At 51.4% G+C, this 13,868-nt stretch overlaps 6 protein-coding genes across 6 annotated transcripts; 3 read left to right on the top strand and 3 right to left on the bottom strand.

Moving 5' to 3' along the window:
• Positions 1-21: 21 nt before the first annotated feature.
• BDW74DRAFT_83483 (uncharacterized protein) lies at positions 22-1,486 on the bottom strand. Its single transcript, XM_073733846.1, has 2 exons — positions 817-1,486; positions 22-760 (listed from the first exon to the last, which is right to left on the bottom strand). Exons 1-2 carry the CDS (start codon positions 1,387-1,389, stop codon positions 29-31), a joined length of 1,305 nt encoding a protein of 434 aa, XP_073580156.1. The 5' UTR covers positions 1,390-1,486; the 3' UTR covers positions 22-28.
• Positions 1,487-2,829: 1,343 nt separating this feature from the next.
• Positions 2,830-3,838, top strand: BDW74DRAFT_83456 (uncharacterized protein). The gene has a single exon (XM_073733845.1). It carries the CDS (start codon positions 3,043-3,045, stop codon positions 3,718-3,720), a length of 678 nt encoding a protein of 225 aa, XP_073580155.1. The 5' UTR covers positions 2,830-3,042; the 3' UTR covers positions 3,721-3,838.
• Positions 3,839-4,585: 747 nt separating this feature from the next.
• Positions 4,586-6,635, bottom strand: BDW74DRAFT_170145 (sugar porter family MFS transporter; the record flags this gene model as incomplete). The annotated part of the gene is made up of 6 exons (XM_073727114.1): positions 4,586-4,669; positions 4,848-5,129; positions 5,344-5,676; positions 5,750-6,225; positions 6,266-6,484; positions 6,557-6,635. 6 exons carry the CDS (start codon positions 6,633-6,635, stop codon positions 4,586-4,588), a joined length of 1,473 nt encoding a protein of 490 aa, XP_073580154.1.
• A 1,437-nt stretch (positions 6,636-8,072) lies between these two features.
• BDW74DRAFT_187666 (uncharacterized protein) lies at positions 8,073-9,668 on the bottom strand (the record flags this gene model as incomplete). Its single annotated transcript, XM_073731539.1, has 3 exons — positions 8,073-9,289; positions 9,357-9,575; positions 9,635-9,668. The coding sequence occupies 3 exons, from the start codon at positions 9,666-9,668 to the stop codon at positions 8,073-8,075; spliced, it is 1,470 nt and encodes a 489-aa protein (XP_073580153.1).
• A 2,055-nt stretch (positions 9,669-11,723) lies between these two features.
• Positions 11,724-12,448, top strand: BDW74DRAFT_83431 (uncharacterized protein). The gene has a single exon (XM_073733843.1). It carries the CDS (start codon positions 11,865-11,867, stop codon positions 12,339-12,341), a length of 477 nt encoding a protein of 158 aa, XP_073580152.1. The 5' UTR covers positions 11,724-11,864; the 3' UTR covers positions 12,342-12,448.
• On the top strand, positions 12,449-13,261 carry BDW74DRAFT_83432 (uncharacterized protein). The gene is made up of 2 exons (XM_073733844.1): positions 12,449-12,960; positions 13,059-13,261. The coding sequence occupies exons 1-2, from the start codon at positions 12,555-12,557 to the stop codon at positions 13,145-13,147; spliced, it is 495 nt and encodes a 164-aa protein (XP_073580151.1). The 5' UTR covers positions 12,449-12,554; the 3' UTR covers positions 13,148-13,261.
• Positions 13,262-13,868: the final 607 nt, after the last annotated feature.

Raw genomic sequence — 13,868 nt, 5'->3', positions numbered from 1 at the left:
GGGTCGCCAATGTAGGTTGCGTTGAGATTTAGTCAAATCGTGCTGAGCTTCCACTCGAATGCTTGGAGTGCGCCCAGGCTAGTCTGCTTCGTTTTTGTTCATCGAGTTCAAAGAAGGATCCTTCATTTGTGGAAGACATTGTCTCGGTGCGGCCAAGCGTGTTGGTGGACTTCATCTTCCGGATACCCTTGGCTTTGCCGCCATCACCGAGTTTCCGCAGCTCGCGGGCCAGCCGCTCGAGCGTAGAGCCACCCAGTTTGTGTCCTCTCGGTGAAGGTGGCAGCGGTTTCTCGGAGAGACCCTCTGAGCTAATGTTGCTAGCAATCGAAGGTGGGGCTGTTTCTCCCAGTATTGAGCCAAAGCTAATACCAGAATCGGCCTTCCGGCCTTTGTGCCCTCGAGACGACGTAGCCCCCAATCCCTCGTCCAAGCTGGCGGGGCCGTTAATCGTTGCACATTCGTCAATGATTTCATTGGTGGTTCGAAGGTACTTGTCAAGGGCGTCGCGGACAAGAGGCCACCCAGTGCTTTCGCCCTCGGGGGCGCCTTGAGAAATAACCTTGTCGAGGATATGTTTGCCGTTATTCTCGATGTGCGAGATGTATCGAAAGAAGCCGTCTCGTTGGGACTTCAAAATGTGGGGGGTAAGGTGCGGTGTGGGAGTGACAGTAGCTTCGGTGACGGGGGGAAAGAGAGTGTTGAGCATAGCCATACAGTTCGCCTTGTTCATGGGCTCCATGAGCATTTCATTCAGCAGGGTCTATGAAAAGTATGTCAGCAATGTGCCAGTGAGAGAATTTCAGTGGTTGCTCTTACCCATCGGCGCAATCCAATGTAGATCTGCGTGTAGAGAGCTTCCACCCTGGTACCCTTGGCTTTGACAGATTCGATCCAAGTCATTACACCCGGGTATTTCTTGGAGAGTTCCGGATCATGCTTGGAACTGTCTGGGTGGAGACCTAGTCTCTCCAGAGCCGCTGCCACCTCTTTCCTCCGTCGACTTTCGAGATCCCTGAGGTAGTCCAAGCCAGTCAAGGCTTGGGGAAAGTCGACATCTTCGAGCTGGGGTGAAAAGCAGCGACGCAGAAAGGAAGTAACAAAGCTCGGCGGCAACGAGCAAGGCTGGGATGGTAGTCGGGAGATTTGGTGGGTCAATTGTGCTCGAAGATCCTCCGCGGCGGAAGATTTTGGGGACGACGGTCGGCGTGCAAACGCTGTCTCGGGAAGTTGAGTGCCGGGCACTGGCTGTCTCGTATTGTTGCAGTTCAGTGCATACATTGTTCGGAGAGGGATTTCGTATGTTCCTGGATAGCGAAGGATGTGGTCGAAGATCCAGGTAAGTGCGGAACCATCAGGATGGTCCAGCTTTTCTTCGGAATGAGCCATCATGGTGGGAGGATGTTCGAGAAGTAGGCAAAAGCTTTTTTCGAGATCGAAGAGGACACGGTCGAAAATAGAGCAATGCGATCAAGCTCTAGAGACCACTAGTTACGGTAGAGGTACGATAAAGAGGAGGTATAAAAGAGCCCGGGCGATGGATCAACCAAGCTGGGGAGAAGCCAAGAAGGTTGTGTGTACGACACGATGAGTGTGCAGGACAATCAATGGACCGGGGCCTGTTCGCAGAGACGGCTAGTGTGTAACATGTCCCTTCATAGCACGAATCTGCCCCTCGAGAATCGAAGCTCCAATAGCAGCGGCCGGAGAAAGATTGGAGCAACCAGCCAACGCGGCAGGGAGAGAAGGAGTGTATCCCTTTGGATTTTCTTTATTTGGCGCGAGGAGGCGTAATAATATCAACAAACGTGAGGCGAAAAGTGGAACGGATTTGCTAGGGACGGGAACCGGTCCGTTTGGTGGCTGGCAGGTAGTCGAAAGGTACCGAGGTGTCCCAAAGAAGAGCCTCGGAACGTCGAAGAGTGACAGCTGCGAATTGACTTTCTTTGTGCGGTCGATCTGGCAATGACGATGAATACGACAATATCTGGACTGACCGGAGCGAAAGAAGCGGACACTAGAAATGCTAGGAGAGGATTGACGTGTGGATCGAGTCGCACGAATAGAAAGACCGTCAGAATTTGGACAAGGCAATCAAGCAGTCGAGTTCACTGTCAAAGCAAACAGAAGAAGTCCGGCGATTGGTGTCACTGGACAGAAAAAGAAGCCGAAGCTTATTCGCGTAATTTTGAGAGTGAAGGCGAAGAATTGAAGCGGAATAATTGAAGCAATAGTGCGGTCTAAACAAACAAAGAGGGAGACAGTGAGAAGGTAGTATCTAGACGTGGGAGAGGAAGAAGAAAGACGGAGAAGGCACGAGAGGGGAGAAGGAGATCGAAGCCGTAATATGAATCGAGTCGAGGCAGAAGTGGAGGTTGCTGGTGGGCAGATTCTTACCAGTTCAGGGATAAGCAGCTTGGATCTGGACCTCTCGACAGTGGTCGACAGCCTCCTTTGACCGACCTAAGACTGGCACGGTTGGCACGGGAGGATCAGCTCGGCTGGGTCCCGGCTCTCTGGTTGTCCAAGATTGCTCCTGCCGTGGAGCTGCACTGCCTCCGTCCCTTTGGCCTCCTCCATACACGGTCGCTGTTGATTTCGTCTCCATCGGTCGGCCATCGCTCACTGGACAGTATGCTGCACGCGAAATCCTCCTTTTCTCGTTCCTGGACTACTCAGGTTGCCTCCAACACCGACAAGCACGGCAGTTGATTCCTCTACGCGATCTCCGAAGCACAACATCGTACATTTATTATGACAACATCATCGCAATTAATCCTCCGAGATTCAATTCCCCCGAGGTTCGACGTATCGACCGGACTTTTGCGTAACGGCCTCGGCCCCAGCAACTTGGGTGCGTACGAGGCAGCGATCTCGCTAGCACGGAAAAGGCAAAGATCGTGTATCTACGAGGCTGCGAGACCGATAATTGGGGTGTGCGATGGGTCACAACCTGGAAAATGAGCCCATGCTTCTGCTGCTGGCTCCCCTCCCACGCTCTTTGTATCCGTGAAATTGGACTGTCCATTCGTCGCTCGTTGCGCGATGGCGAATTGTCTCATTCAGCATCGCTCCTCAGCTCTCGTCCAAGTCCTAATCTTTCGCTGTGCATATTCGTGTCATTGCGTACCGTACTTTCCCTCTGTCTCCTTCATCTCGTGCGAAACGCTATGTCTGACTTTTCGCACCTCAGAAGATGCCGTTTGGCTTGATCCATCGCTCGGGGGCTGGGATCCAATCGAATATACTCTGCTGAGGCGTGGAACCGATAACATGCACAATGCCGTAAGGGCCTACGAATCTGAGACCCCAAGATGGCAGGAGTTTATGACTCTTTGCATCACAGCGGCGAACAAAAGTTCGGTTTCTGTTGCTTACAGGTCAGTGGGTCCTGCTGGGCCAATTCGCAGCCTCGAATCCTCGTGGACTCGAGATAGACTCTTTGACCCCCATCACTCGAGTCTCCTTCAGCTTCTTCGTCTTGAGCGACTCACGCACCAAGCCGATAAGATCATCAATCGATCAAGGTCCCCCAAACCGTTCAGAATAAGGGTTTCTGCAGGAAAGATATTGTCAAACACTCCATCGTTCGCGACTTCTACTGTTTCGTTTCATGTCGGATCACCAGTTGCCCCGTGCGCCGAAAATCGGGAACTTAGTGCAACAAATGAACTGAAACTTCAATTATTGACCCAAGCCGAGAGTTCTTATCGCAGTTGTTGACAAGCTTGCGGTTCGTGGCCGTGGCCAAAAGTCCCTTGGGCGGCACATCTTTCTACTCTATCTACGGAGAACCTACGTAAACCTTCCTTCGTGCACAGCGATCTTCAAAAGAACTTGGAAGGCTAGCTGACGCTCGCGCTAGTCGCCGTTGATCGCCGCGTCTCTCGAGCCGTCACCCCGTCTTGGATCCTGAAACGCCGAGCCGGTTATTTTATCGTCTGCTAGACTAGTTTCGATTTATCCATCGTGCGGTCGTGCCGGAGAACAGCCGAAACCCGAGCCCTGAAAACCACCCGTCTGAATTGTGGACCTGTCCGAGTCAGACAGCAACCAGTTCCATGTTTTGAGCGTGACCTTTTCAACGGTTGCGCATTGACATTTTAGTAGTGTCATCTCCATGGAGATATTGACTTCGACATCTGGTGGTACAAACACTAATACTCCGTAATCAGCCTGGATCCCCTGCTCGCGGCTGAATGATTGCCATCGCTAAGTTCGCGGTGCTTTGTTCAGGCCTCGTATCCAACCGCGGCCCCGGTGCTCGTTGGCGATCACCATCTTAGCCTGCGAACGATGGCACCGCGCTCTATTCAAATCCAGATCCAGATCTGAGGTCAATTCAGGGCCTGGATGAGTCTATGTCTGACAGGTGATTGGGACTCGGGGACTCGGAAGTCGAGGCTCGCGGCCGTTTTCGACGTCATTCTTACTATGTACTCCGGAGTAGGGCACTTTGTTCCCAGCGATATATTCACGATGTCTTCTAGCCCATTGTTTCAAGGTTCGCAATCTACGGTAAGCCCCGCATCTCAATTCCTTGAGTTCGACAGAGAACCAAACCCTCTTGTAACAACTTGCCTATTCATCAACTGGAAGAGCCATCGACGAGGCGTTGGGGATACATTCTCACGAAGTTCTCCAAGTCCAAGTAATCACACCTAGACTGATCCTAGCCCAGACGACAAAGACGGACCAGGATTCATCTCAATACCTCCCCTATCGCCGCTCTGCCCAGACTCAGACTCGGATACCGTTTCTTTGTTCCCGTTCCTATCCACAACGCCATCCCCACCAGGAACTCCCTTCCCGCTTCCGCGACGACGATGACGGCGACGGCGACGGCAAACCTTATCCGCATCCGCGCCTTCGCCGTCACGCCCACTCTCAAACAACCGCTCAATATGCTCGAGGCTATGCCCCTTGGTCTCAGGCATGAGCACACAAACAACAACCGCGAGGACCGTCGAAAATCCGTAGAGAAAGTACGGTCCGCTCGGGGAGGCGCGCAGAAATAGCGGTGCCGTGAACGTGACGAGGAAATTGACGACCCAATTTGCGACGAGCTCGACGGCGCAGACTTTTGCGCGGAGCCGGGTTGGGATTATTTCTGTGGCGTAGATTTTTCCGACCTGGAAGTGACAGAACGTATATTAGTTTTTGTCATGGAGCGATGGATGGGCTAGGGCAGCCACACGATAAGACAAGTGGTAGACCGGTTCGAGAACGTTCTCGGAGGAGGATTGGCATGCTGCTTGGCCGCAGATTGTTTTGATCATGTGCTCTTGGAGGAAAGGCAGGGTATAGGCAGGTGAGATGCTTTCGGAAAATAGGAGAAGAACATACCACAGCCCAAGACCAAGAGAAATTGGCAACGAAGATGTAGATCAGCACGATGACTACCCACTGCGCAGCGTCCGAGCCTAGAGTAACTTCATTCTCTTGGATTCGGCCGAACCGGGCGTAAAGCGAGCCGATGACGATGAAGCAGAGTGCCATTGCCGCGCCGCCGTAGATCAACGGTTTCCTACGGCCCCAGCGGTCGACCCAGATTTGCGCGGGGATTGTGCAGACCAGCATGACGATGCCCGTGACGCCGGAGGAGAGGAATGAGGCTCGTTGGGATGTGAAGCCGGCTTGTTGGAAGAGGATCGGCGCGTAGTAGAGGACGACGTCGATCTATGTAAGTGAAGTATGCAGGTTAGCCCTAATGTTACCCAAATTAGGTGCAGGGGCGCTTAGAAATACATACCCCAGTCAACTGCTGGAATGACATGAGAAAGGTTCCCAGCGCAGTCCGATTCCTATACTGCTTGTTGAAGATCTCCCTGATACTCGCCGTCTGCTGTTGCTGTTGTGGGTCCAAACTCCGGCGTATCTCATCAAACTCCTCTTCGACCTTCGACACAGACCGCAGCTTGCAAAGCACGTCCTTTGCCTCATCGCCCCGTCCAACCTGCGCAAGCCACCGCGGTGAAAACGGAACAAGCACCATACCAAGGCAAAGAAGCGCCGCGACAACAGCTTGAATGATGAACGGCACGCGCCACGCATACGAGCTTCCGCTGATATTCGACGACCCAAATGAAATGAAATAGCCGGCCATAATCCCGATGACGACATAGGTCTGCAAAAAGCAAGCCGCAACACCGCGGATACTAACCGGCGCAATCTCAACAACATACACCGTCGTCACGGAGATCGCCTGTCCCATTCCAATTCCCGTGACTAGACGCGCGATGATAAGAACAGCGAAACTAGGCGAAACTAGGCGAAACTGCGGAGAGGATCGTCCCGAGTAACGAGATCGTTCCGCCGAGTAAAATGCCGTATTTGCGAGAAATGCGATCCGAAACATGGCCGCTTGTCAGGGAGGAAACAGAGGACGAGAGGAGGATCGATGTGACGTAGATGCCTTGCTGCGTGGAGGAGAGATGCTCGATGGAGTCTTTGAACTGCGTCATTTGGGCAATCACGCCGATTGACCCTATTGAGAAAGCTTAGTGTTTGACCGTGGCCGTAGGGACGGAAAACATTCCCGGTGTTGGGGGGTAGCTACCTGTGTCCAGACCGTGGAGCAGGCCCGTGAGCGAGACATGGGCTACGATCAAGAAGATCCTCGCAGTGGGCGAAAGCATCGCGGCGACGGCGATGGCGAGAGGGGTATGGAAGAGAGTGAGTCGTTATAGTTGAATGTTCGCAGTGGAAAAAGGAAGTTTGTATTGGAGAAGCCGAGTATAGACTCGGGGCAGTTGCAACGGTTGCAACAGTTGTATCGGCCATGGTCTAAAACCTGCAAGTGAATGTCAACTTGGTGTGCTTGTTCGGACTTAAGCGAAGAAGAGAATATACCAATGATTGATGATTCTGGATGTCGCAATGGGTGAATAAATATCAGCAGGTGATGGTATGGATTCGGAGAGCTACCTCACTGCTCACTGCTTCTTCACTGAGGGCCTTCAGCCACTCCCTCGGCCAGTGTCGGGAAACCTTGCTACCATCCATGGCAAACCAACCCCGCAGGCTCATTCCGTTTCGTCTTGTCTGTTAGTTTGGCGCTCAAGGTTTGATCAGATACGACAGACGCTATTTTCTAGCTCATGGCACTTCGCTTAATCACTGTACTACCAACCCAGCACCCTTCAGGTTTAAAATATAGCAGCCCCAACCCCATCTTTGCGTCTGATGACTTGCACAAACAAATCCTCTCCTCAATAGATTCCTAGATATCCGATAGGTGCTTCGGAGGCCGCGGTGTAAATACAATTTATACACTGAACTATCACTGCCAGGGATCCATGCCAATGTATATATGCACGTAAGCAACATACGACACGGTTAGATGGTCCGGCCATTCGGGGCCAACCGCTTTGCGAATTACTCTAAAAGCTTGTCCAATCTGAGCTCACGGCCCTACAGCGAAGGAATCAATTAAGTAGCAAGGAGGCCTTCATTTGCCGAAAAAGGTAGTCTGGGTTACGTTTGCTAGCCACAGAACCAGTAGGATAACGAAGATGAGAAGCGTTTTATTGTCTAGGATAGATACAGGATGACAAGAGCTGTGCGGTCGAAACCAAAATCCCTGACTGAAATCACAATCTATGCAGTCTTGTCTTCCAAGTTGTCGGTTAGTAGGTGGGGGCGTTGACAGTGAGGACGAAGGGTTTGGACCGTAGACCATCCTACCATGGCACACCAATGCTAATCTAATCTACCATCGAGAAGATCAAGATACCATAACACCAAGGTAAAAATACATAGTAAACATATTGAACGAAAAACAAAGATGAAGCCAGAGAAGAGAAGAAGCTAAGTACATATGGGGTATATTCTGCAGAACGATCAAAAGGAGACAACACCAAACACTTGCAAAAAGGCGCTCGTGACTAATCGTTATGTGGCAGTGTAAGATAGTTATGTCGACAAGTAATTCCATAAGTGTTTTGTTGGGGTTTGATTTCCGAGTTTTTTTATGCTTTTGTTTTTTTGTTGGTTGTCGTTGTACGTTTTGGGTAAGAGTTGAGGATTATTTCCAGCTTTTGTGCCTCATGGGGTAGCTGGAAATTGGGACATAGTCATGGCATTTTAGCTCTCGTTGGGAGGGCCGCGTCCGAGGGGTTGAGGTGGGAGTCAAGGTACTCCTTCGACTCATCGATCTTAGCGCAGGCATGGTCGGGGTCGAGCATGATGAGGTCGTCTATGTTGTAGTTGCCACTAGCAACAGCGACAACGGCACAGCCTGCCTCCTTAGCGCACTCGATGTCGAGAGGGGTGTCGCCCATGATGATAACCTTGCTCTCGTGGAGGTCGGGACCGTCGCGAGTACGAAGCTTCGCCATGGAGTCCTGGATGAGAGAAATGCGGTCGATATGGATATCGCCGAAAGAAGAGATGCTCAGGTCAAAGATCTCAGTGTCGATACCGGCAGTGCGAATCTTGAGGAGTGCGTTGGCGCGAGAGTTGCCGGTAAGCAGTCCAATGCGCAGGGTGGGAGAATCGAGAGTCTGCTTCTTTTCGGCCAGCCACTCCAGAGTCTCCTTGGCGCCAGTGCAAGCGACTGAAGTAAATCCCTCTTCGACCGCGGCCTGAAGGTACTTGGGGTGGGACTCGAGGAAGCGCTCGATAACCGAAGTCTTGGACTCGACCTTGTGGAAGTCAAGGATGTCTTGCAGCAGACCGAGGTCGGTCCGACCATGAACGGATACAGTTGTGTTATCGTGAGTGATGGGCTTACCCACGATATCGGTCAGGCATGAGTAGAAGGCATCAACGCTCATCTCCTCAGAGCGGCACAGTGTTCCGTCAATGTCAAACAGAATTGTGACCACGGTCTTAGGGGGAGGAAGGTTGACAAGAGCACGCAGAAGCTCACGGGTTCCAGTGAAGGACGTACGACCATGCAGAAACTTGTGGTTGTCCAGCAAGTATCCCTGTCCCTGCTGGAGGGTGACAGCAAACGAGTTGCGATAGATGGTTTCAAGGAGCTGAGAATAGTGGACGACAAGAGATGCTGACAGCTGGATTCCATCATCAAAGCGGAAGCGGAATAGATCAGCGGCCTCGTCGTAGATGGGACGGGGGACAAAAACGTCATCGTCCGAGCGGAAGCTGGAGTGCTTTGCGCTGGTCAGAAGCTTGTAGAAATCCTCACCCTGCTCCTTGATGTCCTGGATGATGAGAGAAGTGTTGGCCAGAATGGAAGCGCCGCCGTTGGCAGACTTGCTCTTAAGGGTAGACACAAGAATGCGGGGAGGGACATCCCAACCGCTACGATCGGTGTGGAAGTAGAGCTCTAGTAGGATCGTACTCGTCACTCTTCGCTTTTCCATAACCTAACACAGAGGAGTGGTGCGCCATACCTTCAGAGCTATAGCCCTTGCCTTCCAGGGAAGGATCGAAACGAATGTTGCTGATGGCAGTTCCGCTATTCTCTTCGTTGCGAGGGCGGACGACTTCTCCAAGCTGGCTCGCCAGGTGACCCAATTTGGCCCCATCACACTCCTTCAAAAAGGCGATGCCATTGCTGTAGAAGTCCTCCTGGATCCCCAGGAGGTCAGAAGGAAGACGGAACACGGGCTCTGTACGACAACAAGTCAGTATCTCTCTCCGAGAAGTCAAGCACTGAAGGTCATCCCACCTTTGACGCCCAGTCCACAACGGTTGATGTCCATTCTAGCGTGATCGTGTTGTCAAGATGGGAGAAATCAAAGATCAACACAGAAGAGAGGGCGAGGAAGGCAATGCGGGTGTATCAAGATACTTGGGTATGGTCTGCAGAGACAAAAGGAGAGACAAAAGGACAGGATAGTGAGAAGCAAAATAGAAAATGCGAAGAAGCTCAGGAGGAAGAATTAAAAGAGTGAAGATGGGTGAGTGTGGGAGGGAGGGAGGGAAGGAGGGAGAAGCGAAAAGAGAGTCTGTCTTGTGTTGTTCCCAAACCTCTCGGTGCATTCACAGCCAGAGATGACCCCCACCAGCCATTTCGTCACTTCCCTGTTCACGCCACATTGGAAGTCCTGAACTTCAAATTCACTATTCACAGAAACGCCGAGAACAAGGGCTAAAAAACTGGCAACTGTTGTTTGGTGGTACAGGGCTTATAACAAAAAACAGGTACTAGTTGGTAGATTTTTCCTCCATCGATATAGGCCAACTGGTCAAGTTAAGTTTAGAATTGCTACTGGGGGCTGTTTTAGGAAGAGTCTAGAAGTAAGATCCATACAGTGGGAGAGGAACACATGCATGTCAGAAGTTTGTGCACTCCCCAACAGCACAGGTTAGGGCTGCCTCAGGCTCCGGATTTTTTTGAACCAGACTGCTTGAAAGATAATGGACATTGGATTTAAAAGTCTTGTCAGGGTCCCTTCTTGCCATTGAGTTCGTGCTTAAGATAATTAGCTGGTGTTCCTGGAGAATTATGGACTGACATCACTGCACGCTAAGGACAAGCTTTTCATGTGTGGCTGAAAGATAAGTTTTTTTTGTGATACACCTTCCAGCACGTGCTTGGCGGGTTGTTTGCCTACGTCATCTAGAGTCACCCTTTGTTGCAGCAATTAAGCCTCTCTACCTCTGATACTCCTTAGAAGATCTCGTTGTGCGACGCCATCAAGGACAGGTTGATTGGCGATGTTCATAACGGTCATTATATCGGGTGAAGCTTCCGGGACCGGATAAGAGAGGAGTCTAAGACCGTGGTCCATTATGTGTTGTCAATCATATTTTCCAGCGCTAGGAGATCGAGCTTAGAAAGCATCAAGAAAATATGAAGATGGTGATGCTTGGATCACTACAACCTCAGATTGCCAGACTGATAAGTATGCTCAGAGTCTTGCTCATAGTCTTTTGAGCCTAGATCTTGATAAAGCTAAAAGGGCAGCCTGAACCTTTCCCCGCGTGGACACCCAGCCATAGCAATTGACTATCTCATGGGGTTGTCAGTTGATTTCGCTGGAGATCTATCGGTGCCGAACCCTATTGGCATTTCGACTGTCGACCATGGTTCGCAGCTGTTGATTCCGCACTCCAGGCATTCAGCTTCTAAGTTCTCAGTAAGATGCCCTGGAGGGTCGCTTACCAGTGGACCGGGTGGTCGCAGAGCAAAGAAAAGCAAAGAAGTATATGCGTAGCAGGAATCAAAACCAGAGCCCCCAGGAATCGGCCAATTGGATAAAAGCAGTCTCGAGTGCAGCCAGAGTGACAAATCATATTCCGTAGAGCTTCGGCTTTAATGCGGCGATCGGTGTGATTGGTGGGAAGGCTGCAAATTCGAAAGTCCCTTTTTCCTTTAGGCAGGGTCCGGGGCGTTCGGGCGCACCTACTACCGTAAAGGAAGATAGTTCCGTGACTTTTGAATTGTGGCTTCGGTGCAAATAAAGTCCTGTCATCTCCCCTTACCTCGTCAACGAGCCAGTCATCTCTCGAGACATGCAAGAGGCATCTGAGACAACCATCCCATCCAGTCTTTCTCTCGCATCCTCTTCCTTTTCTACTCATCATTGCCGCTGTCAAGAAGATGGCCATGCCGGCATGGTTCCCGAGCCTCGGGAGAAGCACTCCGGCCTCCTGCTATTCGCTACGGCAGATCTTCTGGTGGGTAAGGAACCGAAAATAGTACTTCAGATCTCGTGTTCAGATCTCATGATCTGACTCGCGCAGGGCTTGGCTCGAGCAAATACCGTGTGCGATCGACGTATACACATGAGGCAACCTACACGACTTTTCTTCGAGAACGCAGGGCGAAAGGAGCCCGCTCGACCGAAGAGCCCGAGAAGCCCGAGAAATACTCGAAGAGGTAAGCTAAGACGCTTTGAACAACGGAATAAAGAGACTATAGGATTAGAAAAAGCAAAGTCCACACACCATTGATGACCGGCCGAGTGATTCGTACGACCGGACAGGACACATTCCCAGCAGGTGACGGAATACTCATCACGGACTGCCTCCGCTGCCGACCGCCAGCTGGGAGTCTGAGACTTTTTGGTCGAGCGAGCTGCCCTGCGAGTCTAAGCTTCAACATGTGGCAACCAGGAAAACTCCTGATCTGCTCTGATCGCCCTTGCGAGTCCCACTATTGCCATGCGCATTGCTGCCCACCTTCCGCCGCAAAACAATTCCGCCGCAGTCGATCCTGCACCTTTATCGCCAACAAAGTACTCCGTGCGCCCCTGAGCAGCCAATCTGCTACTCGCCTTCCGTGCCATTCCTTGCAGATCCGCCGTGCTACACCGTATAGTCTGCCAGTCGTGGTGGCGAATATCATTAAATCCCGATCTTCAGATTCAGCAAAGTTCGAAATGATGATGCTGAAGAATTGCGCAAAGTTAATCCAGCAGGAATCTTGATCAATGCGCAGACCTCGAATGTCCTGGACCCTCTCGCTCAGACCAACTTGCTTTGTCTATAAGACAGGGAACATCTCTTCGTCTCTGAAGTCCTGACCTACTCCTGCTTACAGAAATAATCGAGCTCTCCTCCTTGACCATCACTCCTTTTCCTCCCCGCGAGTACGGATCAATTGCGCCCGATCATCACGAATACTACCCAGAACATCAATCATGGCCCCGGGATCAGAATATAGCGCCACGTTCGCGATCGACCCTCCCGCATCAGTCCGCCCAGGTACTGCCTTCCTGTTTCCCATCGTCGTTGCGGTCCGACCCGTCGGGAATGCCGGCAACGACCCAATCCAACAACTAGGCGCAACGGTAATGCTCCGGGACGAGAGCGGAAACAATGCGGCTGGTGGCCTGACGGGGAGTACGTCGACCAGCATACGGAGCCGGACAGGGAACTCCATAAGCGGGTACGCTGCCTTCAGTCGTCTGGCCATCGCGAGTCCGGGTAAATACAGATTGCGGGTGATGGTGATGCTCAACAATGCGAGTGGTGTTGCAGTCAAGGGGTCTGTGGATTCAAAAATCATCCACGTACATGCCGGTGCGGCTGCTTCACAACCTCTAAGTAAGTGACTACACTTGCAAAGAAAACAAAGTGCACCTGTCGGTGCTGTGCTGATATTATTTCCGGATTATTGACTGACGTTGGCTCCCGCATATTAGATTCGACTCAGATCGCAAAGTTCCAAGCGCTGATCCCTGAAGACATCGGCATATCGCAGTCGGATATTGCAGCGTGGCAGCAGTCATGAGGGTTCTTCGTTGTGCTACTTGTTTGAATCGACTCAGCGCGCATTGAGTGCCATTGCCAACACTCTTCGCCTCCAGTTGCCCGCGGGATGGTCCTACCCTTATTCGACCCTTCATCTTTCGCTTCTCTTACATACTTGATTGATGATATGGATTTAATACGAGGTACAGAGGAAGAGAAAGAACGAATCGTTGCATCCAAGATCCTCATCGTTATACCCTTTCGCGGATGAACTCTATCTACCAATGTTTCCCTAGAACCTTGGGCCGGCGGTGGTGCTGGGAGTCATCTGGAGATTGTTTATGGTTGATAATTAATGTCTACTGCTGTGTAAGATCCTACTACTGTAAGCCTTTCAACTTTTCCACCGGCGGATCGAAAACTACTTCAAATATTGGCTTGTGCTATGTGAACAGGTAGCCTATGGTGTTCATGTCCAGTTTATGTATTCCGGTCCCTGTCCCTAAGCCTGAGAATTACATGGACACAACCTTGGCAAAGTATCCAAACAGCGTAGACTCAAAGGGACCTGGCAAAAGTAACCCTGTCAAGACCGAATCACTAAGTACCTTGCGCTCTGGACTACATGAGAGCATTACCTAGGCAAGTATCGACGTTTCTCCGTCTCCACTTTCCCACTTTCCCACTTTCCCACTTCCCCTCTAAGCAAAATACGTCGGGGGGTGGAATTGGAGTAGATGGAGATGGATAAGTACCGCGTG

The sequence above is a fragment of the Aspergillus multicolor genome, assembly GCF_047715735.1.
Source record: "Aspergillus multicolor strain CBS 133.54 unplaced genomic scaffold BDW74scaffold_30, whole genome shotgun sequence".
NCBI lineage: Eukaryota > Fungi > Ascomycota > Eurotiomycetes > Eurotiales > Aspergillaceae > Aspergillus > Aspergillus multicolor.
This window is presented reverse-complemented; position numbering and strand designations above follow the sequence as displayed.